At 30.3% G+C, this 13,972-nt stretch overlaps 1 protein-coding gene across 1 annotated transcript; it reads left to right on the top strand.

Moving 5' to 3' along the window:
• Positions 1 to 10,790: 10,790 nt before the first annotated feature.
• On the top strand, positions 10,791 to 12,798 carry LOC106339883 (cytochrome P450 78A6). The gene is made up of 2 exons (XM_013778748.1): positions 10,791 to 11,825; positions 12,014 to 12,798. Exons 1-2 carry the CDS (start codon positions 10,857 to 10,859, stop codon positions 12,629 to 12,631), a joined length of 1,587 nt encoding a protein of 528 aa, XP_013634202.1. The 5' UTR covers positions 10,791 to 10,856; the 3' UTR covers positions 12,632 to 12,798.
• Positions 12,799 to 13,972: the final 1,174 nt, after the last annotated feature.

Raw genomic sequence — 13,972 nt, forward strand, 5'->3', positions numbered from 1 at the left:
CATGATTGGTATTTATGTGTTTGGTTATACTAAAAATCAAACATATGTTTGATATATATATATATTTTTTCATGTTTGCTCATAAAAATTGATTATTATTATTGTCAACCGTACATATGTTTAGTCAAAAACAAATCAAGCTTCATCGTTATCTTATTACATTTTTTAGTTTTATTATGTAGTATTTTCTAATTATTTTGTTAAATGTTATTATGAAAATATATCATTAATAAATAATGAATCAAAAAAATTATTTAACATTGGATAAGTTTAATAAAACATTAAATTAGTACATAAGAAAGTGTATAATGTTGTCATTGCTTCTTGGCTGATTTAACTTCCAATTTTGTTTTAGGTATGAATGTTTTTTCTAACTCTAAGTACAAAGATGATAATAGTTTGACTATGCACCATGATTATAAAAAAAAAATATTAACTGAAACTTATGTGTCAAAACGAATCTTAATTATAAAATAAATCTTACATAGCATATGGAAAAACAATCTTAAAACTATAACAAAATGATTTTTTGAAATATTTTTTATTAAATTAAAATATCAAACAAAGCCCGTTGCAACGCAAATGTCCAAATCTAGTTAGGATATAAAAGGAAGAAGATGAAGAAGATAAGACCGATTTTTAAGAACATACGAACCACGCCATATCTCAAACTGGATACTGAAACTGTATATGGTTAAAAATTTAGATATCAAATGACAGCCAAAAACTATTTAGTTGAGTGGTTTGATTCAGAGGCAAGACATGTTACAGAAAAAAAATCAGAAAGTATATGGAAAAATTAGTCTTTAAGGCATATATAAAAAATCTCAAGCAGTTTCGTTATCTTTATATATAATTATTCCAAGGTTTGGGGTGACTTATCTCTAATAGTTCTTGTTCAATATAGTCCAGATCAATTATTCAAGTCGACAAAAGAAGGATCAGTTCTTGTTTTATGGTTTGCAATGAAAAAAAAAATCGAAAATAGATTGGATATATTGAACTGTTAACTTCAATTATTTATTAAAATTTGTTTAGTTTCTATAGTAAAAAGAGAGAAAATACACAGTAACTTCTTGACTCTCGAATCATAGTTTTTTTTTTTGGTCGACCACTATCTAATCATGGTAAAATGGGACAGTATCGACAAAAAGATATACATGTAGTTTTAACATTGATAAGAACTAATACAAATTGAATGTATTATTTAACTGGTTCGCTTTAATAATTTTTAGATTTAGAATTCAAATAGTAACAGGCCATATATATTATATACCTTCCTCTTTTTGTTTAATTTGAAAATACATACCATCCATTTTCTATGAAAACATATAGCCATATCTCTCTAAATGATTATTGGACAATGTTGCGAGTTCCATCTTTGTCAAATTTGCGAGTTCCATATGCGCTAATCTGTATAAAGTATAAAGATGATGTACACCGACACCGGCCCACTGATACCATATGGTATATAATAGTATAACACACATGTCATTAATTATGATCAAGAAATCGATCCAAATTTGCCCTAGCCACTATACTTCTCGTGAATATAAAAATTAATGATTATAACACTATACCAACCAAATCCGAATGATAACAATTTAGATGCTAGATAGACATATATGCAGTATACTCTTTTTGTTTCAAAATAAAGGTTATCTTAAACTAAATTTTGTTGTTCCAAATTAGCTTTAATGTCATTTTTCTATCAGTCAAATATTTCAAATTTTAAATAAATATAAATAAAACATAAGTTACAAGCCAACTGTTTTTGCATCACTATTGTAGAACAATTAATTTGTTATTCTCACTTGTTTAAAATATGTCAATTTGACATCTGTATTTGTTTAATTTTATTAAAATCCCCTGCATATTAATTGAAAAACATTACAACTTTTTTTGTAGCCACGTGTCATCACTATGATGATTCTTAGAATATTTAGAGACATAAGTTGGTTCATCTAATTATATAATAAGTTTTTTATTAAATTAACCATAAATTCATTATTAATGTTCTTTATTATTTCCTTAAATAAAAGTTACGGAACTGCCTAATTTGTGTAAAAGATATATGAAAATTAATGATTTTGAATAATAAAGATTTGATAAAAATTAGTGTATTTTCTATGATATTGATTTAATTTTAATCTATTAAAATAAATTAAACAACCACATTAACCATATAATAAAAATTTAGATTTTTCTGTATATATTATATTTTGAATTTTTAAAAGTGACTATAAATTACTAAAACTTTTACAAGTCTAACATTCAAATTTTCTGATCCATGGTTTAAAATTTTTTTTATGACAAGATACAAATGATTATAAAATAATATAAGTAAAAGTATAATTTAATTAATTATTAAAATTAAAATATACATATATATATTGTTTTTAATTAAACTATATACCATTTAAAATACATAAATATTTTAATTTTGAAATTTACTTTGAACAATTTCTTTTGATAAAAGGTTTGAACAAACATTGACAACTTAATTTTTGAAAATTATAAATTACTAAAACTATTTATCTACAATGAAAATTTTGTTATGAGTATAATTTAAAGTTTTTTCTATAAAAAATACAAATAAAAAATATGATTAAAAAACATCATTTAGTAGACATTAATATTAAAAATATACTATATACGTTAATATCATTTAAATTTAATCATATATCATATAAAATAGAAAAAAAATTGTTTGGATTAGTAAAATTTATATGTTCACACCAATTTAATTATATATCTAATAGTTACTGAATTTTTAATTATTTAATATATATATTATTTCATTATATATAAAAATATATAATATCTAAAATAATTTATATATAATGTTCATCGCGCGCGCAAGGTGTAGATATTAACCTAGTAGAGTTTTAATAATAATGACTTTTTAAAAATCAACTATGTAAGTTTAAATTTTCATCATTGCTTGGCTATAGTTGGTACTGTTACATATACAGCGTACTATAGCTTATAAATGCCTATTAGCTATAAGATATGTGTGCGGTACTATTAAACAATTGTCATGTATATATGGTCAATTTTTGAAATTAAACACATTAACGACATTTTAGTTTGCTCCATCTAAAAAAGGAAACGATCACACATTAACCTGCAAGGCTACGTTCATATAGAGACACCCCCTTCCAAGAAATTGACGTATCGATTACGGAACAAAACTATTGATGGCAAACCCCACATTCCAAACCTTAATTTTTATCATATTTTACTTGCTTTAAAACTTGGAAGTCTAATAATGTTCTACGAAATTCGAATAATTTGCTTGTATATTAGTTTTTTTTTGTAACTGGTTACAGGATAAAGGCAACATCTAAATGCCGATGTGCGATCATAATGAAAGTTTCTTAACACAAAGCAGTAGAAAGATGTCCGGACGAGTTAGTCCAAGTGGCAGGACGGGCCTGTGGTGGCAACCACCATCCGGGTTCGATTTTCCCTCATGCGGAAACTACCATGCCTCTTCTGGACACCAAAGCGGTATTGGGTTCGATCCAGCCCAGGTAAAGCCTTCCCGGGTGAAGTGGACCGCTGCCTGACCAGGCCCAGGGGAATGACCCGCGAAGCGGGGAACCCCTGGATTATCAAAAAAAAAAGAATATAACAACTCTTCTTTAAAGCCAGCTGAGAATGTGTTTTATTGAACGAAAAGTGTGCTATAGTTTGGATAACTCATTGTTATAAATAATTATAATTAGCAATTCATATGTTTCTACTATAATTCAAAAGGTAATTATTAGAAACATGAATCACAACTAAATATTCCTCACTAACCCAGAATGTGTACAGTATATGCAGTATATATACAAGTGTGGTTTAGACTGATTTAGCCAAAGGAGACTTAAATAATTTTCAAACTATACAATAATTGATGCTAATAGTACATGCAACTGAAAAAAGTTTTAGGAATTTTCTTACGCTTTTACGGTATTTAACGTCAACCAAATTTTTATTTTTATATTATAATAATCCGAATGCATAACCATAAACGTAATTTTTTTTTTGAAAAACAAACATAAATGTTTACACACAAAAAACTGTAGTTGTAGTTTATGCAAATAAGCTCAACCTCAGTCCTATGTATTACTGAAAAGACTCCCGGTCGCGTAGTTAGTTATTTTTTTTCTTGAACGAATGTTAAATTTTATTTTCAAAAAAAACATGTTTACATCAGAGTGTGTGTGATCTATTGAATAAAATAGATCAATTCAACCGGCTATATTTACTCAAAGAACTCAAAACTGGAAAAACATTCACAGTATAGTGGCAAACCAAAACTGAAGTGTTCCTTCCATTCTCTTACCACCCTTCCCTCTCATCAAACTGAGCTTGTTTCTGACCCCTTTCTCAACCATCTTCTTTAATGTTAGCAAAGGTAGAGACTGATCTCCATGGTTTATCTTGTTTCTTTCTCTCCACACCACATGAATAGCTGCTTGGAATGAATATCTGGTACAAAAAAGCTTCTTCTTCTCCATGTTACTATCTGTAAGCAGCGCGTAGCTAATTTTTGTTCATATAGAAGGTATATAAAGTTTTGATATCTTATTAATGTGTGTGTATATATATATTAACTACAAGTACAACAATAACGACATTCAATTCGACTGCACATATGTTATATGCCTATATTACAGTTTATAAATAGAAGTTGCATATGCATGGAAAATAGTTAAATGTTGAAATATGTTGTTCTGCCTCGTTAACTACCTGTATCATCTAATTGTAAATATGATGACCAAGTTGTGAATAAGTAGCTCTAAGTTGGGGGAAGTTGCAATCCTTATCAGACTATTTAATGACCAGTCTCGTCTTTGGACTGATCCTCACTGATTTTAGACCAAGACTATAACAAAACAAAACATATACATAAATAACCAAGACAAAAGAAGATAAAGCTATACTGTAATTGCTAAGTTGGCTAAGTTGATGCTAGATCAACGGCCAGGCACTTCTCAATGAAACACGAGAGACCTCCGACCGTTGATATAAGCCATCGACAAGAACTTAGCAATCGATGTTGGGACCATATTAGATTTTGTGTGTTTATCGAATCGTGTGGGGTTTGTCCGATTACCCATAAATGACCTATCTAGTCCATTTCCTTTGAGTTTGTTGAGGTTTAGGGGGTGGGTTACATGGTCATGTCGTACCAGTATTCAACCGATGCCAAGTGTACATATGTCAATTATACCACAGTCAGAAACTTGACACGATCACGCACTTTGTCGCTTAAACTTCACACGTGGCTAAATGAGAAAGCGACGGATTCTGATCAGTCTAATCTGGAAACGGAATTAACGGCTGTAAACAGAAAGCTGCCATCATCTAACGGCAAATATCAACACAAGATACACTTTTGTCTGAGGAAGTTAGGAGAATTTTTTTTTCTCGGTACAATCGGCCAATCCATAGCTGAAGTCCTCAGCTGAAGGTCAAATACTCAATATTCATACTCTTCTTAAATTACTAATTCCAGTTTTAGATTATTTGTTTACAAGTATAACTTGGAAGATATGATAGAAATACCACGAAACTTCTATCAGATATATGTTGTGTGGAATCTTTATATTGATATAAGAATTTTCGTTTTAAACATCAAGTTTAGCGGCAGTCGAGTTATAAACTGATAGCAACAATCATGTGGGCAAGACAAGGCTAGTTTCCAAAGTTCAACTAATTTTTGAGCCATTTTACCAAATATCGTATAAAATTATATTTTCTCCGCTTTAAAAAAATATTGTTAAATGTTTTTAATATTGTTTCACAAAGAATATTGTTTACATATTCAATACAAATTTTTAACAAAATATATAAATAAAAGAAAGAAAAAGATAATATTTTTTTAATTTATGTGAAAAATATAAATTGATCTTTTTTAGTATAAAATAGAGGGAGTACATATATATAAGTGGATAGAAAATAACTATGAATATGTGATCTTACGACCTTGAACCAATTTAGTAGTTTATATATATGACATCACGTACGGACTAAATTTTGTAATAAAATGTTCAATGGATGGTGATAAGTATAATAAGAGTTACAAGTCTTAGCGAACTAATTAAATCTTGTAGCTGTCAAAGCGTCATCTAGCACATACATAGGGAGGTTAGTACAATAATGTATAAATTACATTTGTCTCGTGGATAAGTTGTACTAACAACAAAAGGACGCGCTATTTTATATTTACAATTGAATTCAAATCCTTTTAACTTTTCAAACCACGGTTAATTATAGCGAATTAACGTTAGTTTTTTAGTTAAATGACAAGTTTGTCTTATTACATTTTAAACAAATAATGAAACGCATATGTGGGCGACACCTATTGGAGAAATCTTTAATCGATCCCACGTCCATGTTTAAAAAACGTATTTAGAGTAGAATCTGTCAGGCCGTTATAAGTTATATAAGTACTCCTGAATCAAGACTGATTAATCAAGAACTCGTCAAATGTTAAATAACAAAGGGAAAATTGTTTTTAGAGCGAAAAATGATAACTATGTCCATTTAGACTAATTTTATATACTTTATGTCCCATTAGGCTAATTATTTTCAAAATGGCAATAATGCCCTTAAAATTGTAGTTTTTAAATATAATAAATAATAGGTTCGATCAAGTGGGATATCGATCGATCCAAAATTACAAGGTCGAACGGATCGATCGATCTTGATCATTATGCAGAACAAAAAACGCGGAGCATATACTGATCGACCTGGTCCATTTCACTCGATCGGTAAAGGTCGATTTCATACAGATCGACCGATTTCGAATTATAGACCGATTGATCTCGTGCCCAGATAAGTATTCCAAATCGATTTCTTGGTTTTCTTCGGTTATATCTGGTTTAATTCCCACGATTTGAACCGACCAAACACGATTTCAACTCTTTAAACTCGATTTCTTTGAGATGAAACCCATAATTTCTCATCTCCTTCACGACCAAAGGGGGAGAAAATCAAAAGTCTCAAGTTCATAAACCCTAACTTACTCAATTTCACACTGATTTGGTAGAAAAATGTGAACTTTTTGTGAAAATTTTGTGAACAATCAATGAAATATAGAAGACGGCGTGAGAAGAAGGTTACTACGTTTTTTTCGTTTTTGTTTCGTTTTGTTTTTTTTTAATCAATTTTTTGAAAATATGAAAGTGAATATTCTCAAATATTTTGTTTTCATATTTTTAGGAACTGATTTTTTATCCGTAGAATACAGCTAATCTATAGAAATCGGTTTCTACAGGTTTTTAGAATTATAGTAATGTGTATATTTTGATTTCTACATGTTTTAGATTTACAGTAAATCTATAGAAGTCGGTTTCTACGTGTTTTAGATTTATATTAATGTATAGATTTTGATTTCTAAAGACTTTAGATCGGTAGGTTAAGCGCGGAATGTGTATTCTAAATATTTTTAGAATACTCTTATTTACGTAGATCACGTATTCTAAACATTGTAGATTCAATGAAAAAAGTGGATTTCGTTTTCTACTTCGTATAATGTCATTTCTACTTTATCTAGAATAGAATCTGAAAATTATGATTTAAACATTTTTAGAATTGAACAAAATACCACTAAGTTTATATAGTTATTTTATCAATAGTTATTATTTTTCCAATTTTTTTTGGTTGTAAGACTATTTATTAAATTTATTTTCAAAAATATTAAATAATATTATAGACAAAAATGACACAAAATAGATATTAGTATAAAAAGACATACTTATCATTGCGATTAAAAAAAACAATTTTCCCGATAACAAGTAACCCAAATCCATCGGCTACAATTTACAGCCCACAATACTTTTGTTGGTTATAACTAAATTTTGAATTGAATTGTTATATAGTTTGAGATAAACCCATGTTTAAAACAAACCCTATACTGTAAATGCATTTTCCTTTATGACGTTCAGTTATTAGAGTTCAGAATTGACTTTATTTTTACTTTTTACTGATAGATATGAAACATGGGCTCCATGAAATATGACATCATTCGAAGGAGCATAGATCCCATTGGATTGGAGAGGTAAGTCTCACGCGCCAACGTATGGCGGCGCTGAGCCGTAGATATTATTTGCTTGCTAGTAAAGGCACCGTTATGAACTCTAATCAAAAAAAAATTCTTAAATTTGCAATCAAATTTGTTGGTTTTGAACTTAAAGAGAGTACAAAAAAATCTATAGGGTAAGTTTTTCGACGAAATATAATAGACATGGTAGTTATATTAGAGCATCTCCAATGGTGCTTCATTTTCTACTTTTTGCTTCATTTTTTACTTCATTGGTACTTCATATTTTTCGTTCATTTCTTCAAATTTGAAGAAATACTTTTCAATTCTTCATTTTTTTAAAATGAACTCTTTTATTTACAAACTAATCCTTAACTTTTATTTATTGTTATTTTTTACTTTAACAAATTAAAAGTGTTAATGTCATCCAATTAATTTCAAATTTTATATTATTACTTTTATCTAATTGAATGTTAATAACGAAGAATATGAAATTTTTGATTTCTAAGAATTTTATGTTCGATTTAGAAGAATTTAGAATAAAATAAGCTCATTTTTTTGTTTTAAAATACATTTTAGTCACTTAATAGATATATGTATTTAGTGCTTTTTATAAAATCTTTTGTTCATTTGTTTATTTGTTTATGTTATGTGTAATAATTTTATTATATAATAATTATTAATTTATAATAAATAGTAATTGGGTCGAATTAACGTTAAAACAAAACAGATGGGTAAAATTAGTAAATTTAAAAAAGTATAAGGTGTTATTAATAATTAGTTATAAAGTGGTGGTAAAATATACCTAGAATATTCTATTTTGAAGAAAAATATGAAGCAAACCATTGGAAATCATGTTGATTCATTTTTTGAAGAACTTCAAATTTTGAAGAAAAAAATGAATTATACCATTGGAGATGCTCTTAGGAGGTGTTATTGGTTTATATATTTTGATTGATTTAGAAATCCATATAGTATTTATAAATCCAAGTAAAATATGCAAATCCGGAGGTTTTTCCTCGGATTTGAGTCTTTATATTTTTAACTAAAAAATCCAAACAAATCCATTATAAAATCAAATATATTAGTAAATTCGTACGATTGAATAACACTTGATTTGATACAGAATTTATGAATCATTAAACCAATAACACAAGAATTTAATACAGATTTGAACATATAACCAATAACACTAGATTTAGTTAGGATTTTCAAATCCATTAAAATTCAACAACCAATAACCCCTAGTTAGACTATGTACTTTCAAGCATATTGAAAGAAGTATTGGATGTGAAATTCAACAACTGTATAACAGTTACATGTAAATAAACATACAGATAAGTGATTTAGATGTGATTTAGATAAGTCAAGTCAACTGGATTACACATTAACAGATAAAATTTATTTAATTAATACAAGCAGACTCCATGATTTACGTTTGATTCAACGGTCACGATGATAATTAAGTTAGCGTTTGCAATAAGTTAAGTTAATTGATGTAACCATCACATTACACCTATTTATTACATTCTTTACTCTGTACTATACAGTTAATTAATAAGATTCATATATTTTTCTATCCATTGCCATTAAAGCCACCTGTTGCAAACCCATTTGTTATTAAACAAATTTATTTTACTAATGACCATATATACACAATTAAAAGATTTTATGTAAATCAATATTCGTTACATTTTTGAATCCATGTAAATCATCTAAACGATTACATTCAAAGTGGTCTTGCTTTTGTTCTAAACACCTTTAGTTTGATGTTTATTTATCAAATAAATCAGTGAACAAGACTCTGCAATCATCTTTTTCTTGTGGCTGAACGGTCTTGCTTTCTTATTTCCCTTTAAAACAATATTGGAATCAAATCTACAGGCACTTTCAATTTGTTAAATATAATATATTCACACAAAAGAGATTCACAATCGACGTCGATCGATTCTAACGGAATCAAGCTTGGGAAGCCTGATTAACTAGTTAACTATCAGCACGGTATTAGTAACCTCTTGAAAGAGTATTTTAATAACATGTTGTACTTATATTAAATATCTCAAATATGAACATGTTATATTAATACTATGATTAATTTTTCCAAAATTAGAAAAATATCTTTTAAACTATATTTTGGCCGTTTTTTTCTTGCAAAGTTAGCCGCGAGAGACACTATTATACTCTCTTCATTTTATATTAAGTGTTGTTGTAGAAAAAAAAATTGTTGCAAAACAGGTGTCGTTTTAGCATTTCAATTGCACATTTCATTAATTTTTTTTCAAGTTTATTTTTCTATTGGTTAAAATATGGTTAGGTGTATGGATAATGATGTTTTTATATAGAAAATATACAAAATTAAATGTTTTCTTAATTTGTGTGCACGAATCTAAAATGACACTTAATATTAAACAGATGAAGTAGTTGTTTTTTTTAAACTATGCTAGTTTTTTGACTAAAAAAGACCAGCATAGTCGAAATAATAAATTTACATAGGAAAATAACAAAACAGAAACTAAATTTGTCGAACGATGAACACATTCTTACCGCAGAGAGAGACAATAAAATAAATACAACTACACAAAATATTATTAAGAAAAAATGTTCCTCTAAATTATATACTAAAAGACAATATATACTAGGGACAGTACTATACAAATACATAAATAAATGTTGGCATTTATTTTAAGGAGTTCCGATTTTCTATATAAAGACCAAAGCTATCTGTTGATCTTTAAGCCCCACAGACCAAAAGACACTCTCCTTTAGTTTCTCTCCCTTCTCTCTTATAGCTTCACTTGCATTCCTTTGATCCCCCATGGCTACAGAACTCGAAAGCTCCCTGATCTTTGCCCTTCTGTCCAAATGCAGCGGTCTAAGCCAAACCAGTCTCGCTTTTTCTATACTTGCCATCGTAATCGTCTGGCTCGCCTTTTCTCTCTTCTTCTGGACTTATCCAGGTGGACCTGCATGGGGCAAATACCTCTCTCGCCGGTTAACTAACAAAACCGGAACGGTTATTCCCGGTCCAAGAGGGTTCCCTTTCGTGGGAAGCATGTCTCTCATGTCCAGCGCTCTAGCACACCACCGAATCGCAGAAGCAGCCGAGAGATACGGAGCCAAACGGCTCATGGCTTTCAGCTTAGGCGAGACACGCGTGATCGTCACGTGCAACCCCGACGTGGCTAAAGAGATTCTGAATAGTCCAGTTTTTGCTGACCGTCCGGTTAAGGAATCAGCTTACTCTCTGATGTTTAACCGGGCAATTGGTTTCGCGCCACACGGTGTTTACTGGCGAACGCTGCGAAGGATCGCTTCGAACCATCTCTTCAGTCCTAAACAAATCAAACGCGCGGAAACGCAGAGGCGAGTGATCGCTAGCCAGATGGTGGGGTTGCTCGAGAAACAGAGCAGTACTAACGGGCTCTGTTTTGTCCGTGAGCTGCTCAAAGCGGCGTCGCTTAGCAACATGATGTGCTCTGTTTTCGGACAAGAGTACGAGCTTGATCAAGACCATGTTGAGTTACGTGAATTGGTCGAAGAAGGTTATGATTTGCTCGGAGAATTGAATTGGACCGATCACCTTCCTTGGTTATCGGAATTTGATCCACAGAGAATCCGGTCTAGATGTTCCGCACTCGTACCGAAGGTAAACCGGTTTGTATCCCGGATTATATCACAGCATCGTACTCAAACCGGTGATTCCCCTCGTGATTTCGTGGACGTCCTGCTCTCCCTTCATGGTTCAGACCAATTATCCGACCCGGACATGATCGCCGTTCTTTGGGTAATTAAACTTTATAAATCTAAATATTTCTTTAGAAATTCCGATAAAAAACATGAATTTTTAGATGGAATGTGACATGTGATGGGATAAATAAAGCATTAGAATATTTATCAACAGATTCTATATAAAGTAATAAATAATTAAATACTAAAGAATTTGCATTTATTCTCGTTATATTTTTATTACAGGAAATGATATTCAGAGGAACAGACACAGTTGCGGTTTTAGTCGAGTGGATCCTTGCTAGGATGGTGCGTCATTCAGATATTCAATCGACGGTACAAAATGAGCTTGATTCGGTAGTCGGAAAATCAAGAGCCGTCGATGAGTCTGACTTGGTTTCACTTCCGTATCTGACGGCTATGGTGAAAGAAGTTCTGAGGATGCACCCTCCAGGCCCACTTCTGTCGTGGGCCCGTTTGGCCATAACAGACACGATCGTTGATGGTTGTCTTGTTCCGGCGGGGACCACAGCAATGGTGAACATGTGGGCCATAGCGCATGATCCACACGTGTGGGTTGATCCTTTGGAGTTTAAACCCGAGAGGTTCGTAGCGAAAGAAGGTGAGGTGGAGTTCTCGGTTCTAGGGTCGGACTTGAGACTAGCGCCTTTTGGGTCGGGTCGTCGGATCTGCCCTGGGAAGAATCTTGGTTTGACTACCGTTACGTTCTGGACCGCGACGCTGTTACATGAGTTTGAATGGGGATCGTCTGTTGGAAACGGTGTTGACTTATCTGAGAAGCTGAGGCTTTCATGTGAGATGGCTAACCCTCTTGCTGCTCAAGTGCGTCGTAGGCGCAGTTAAAAAGCTTATAAGAAAATGGAAGGTTCTAATTAATGGAAACAATGTATTAACTAAGCAGCTTTTTAATTAGAGCTAACATTCTTATATATACGTGTGGTGTTTGTGTTTGTGTGTGTGATTTGTGAGTATGAAAGGTGAGTGATGTGTCTCTATGTTGTAAATACAATGAAAAGTAGTTTATATTGTTATGTTCTTGATTTGTGTCTAAAACGTAATTTATTTACTATCGTATAAGGTAATTAAAAAAATCACCGTGGTTAGTCCAAAAACCACATGCGTTTGTAACTTTGTATACTTCAAATATAGATGCCGCCCTAGTCAATTCTAAAAATACAACCCGCAGGTTTTCGACCCTGGCAAATTAGTTCTCCTTAAGCTATACAACTCAACACATTCTTTTATGAAAAAATTCTAAAAATCAAGATTGCAATCGTATATAAAACTATAAAATCTGTGTCGTTAAAAAAACCCATAAAATCTCTTTCGTGATTATGGAAATGATCTTTCAGAGTATACACACTCTGGGAATTCTTTACCTTTTATATACTAATATTTAACCAGCACATGTAATCCACGCTTTGAATATTAAAGAAAATAAAATATATTTCTTGACAGCAAATATTGACTTAAGAATAATATTCTCAGATTTTTTATTCGAATATCCAATACTATGCACGAAAAGAACAACACTTCGAGAACAAGTGAAATAATTAATTATAATTACATTGTGAAATCGAAAAGGTCAAATCAATTGATAAGTTTTAAAACCTACAACATTCTTCAGATCTTTGTATCCATAAAGTGCCAAAAAATATTAACAGATAATATGTAAGTTGAAATTATACATGTGGGTTTCATATCTTTTTTTTTTTTTTTGGGTTTCATATCTTTATAGTAAACATATATACAATAACCTCATTTTATATATACTAGGATGTGGACCCCCGCGAAATCGCGGAGGAAAGTTAATATTAAGTTTTCAATATTAATTTAAACTGATTAAATATAACTATTTTAAAAAATATATATATATAAACTGATATAGTTTAAATAGAAATTAAATATGAAAAATAAGATATTAGAAATTTATTATAAATAAATTTATTGAAAACACTAATGTCAAAGTGATGCAACCCTTCAAAAGTATTAGGTTTAATAATCACTATTAAATTTTCAATATTATTTTAGAAATTATTATACATTAAATGTTTAAAACCAAAATGATAATATATAAAATGTTTTAAAATATATATAACTGATATATTTAAAATGAAAAGATGAAGATGAAAAATAAGAGTATTAGAATTGTATTATAAATAAAAGATATTAAAAACACTAATG

This window comes from Brassica oleracea, chromosome C4 (assembly GCF_000695525.1).
Source record: "Brassica oleracea var. oleracea cultivar TO1000 chromosome C4, BOL, whole genome shotgun sequence".
Classification (NCBI taxonomy): Eukaryota; Viridiplantae; Streptophyta; class Magnoliopsida; order Brassicales; family Brassicaceae; genus Brassica; species Brassica oleracea.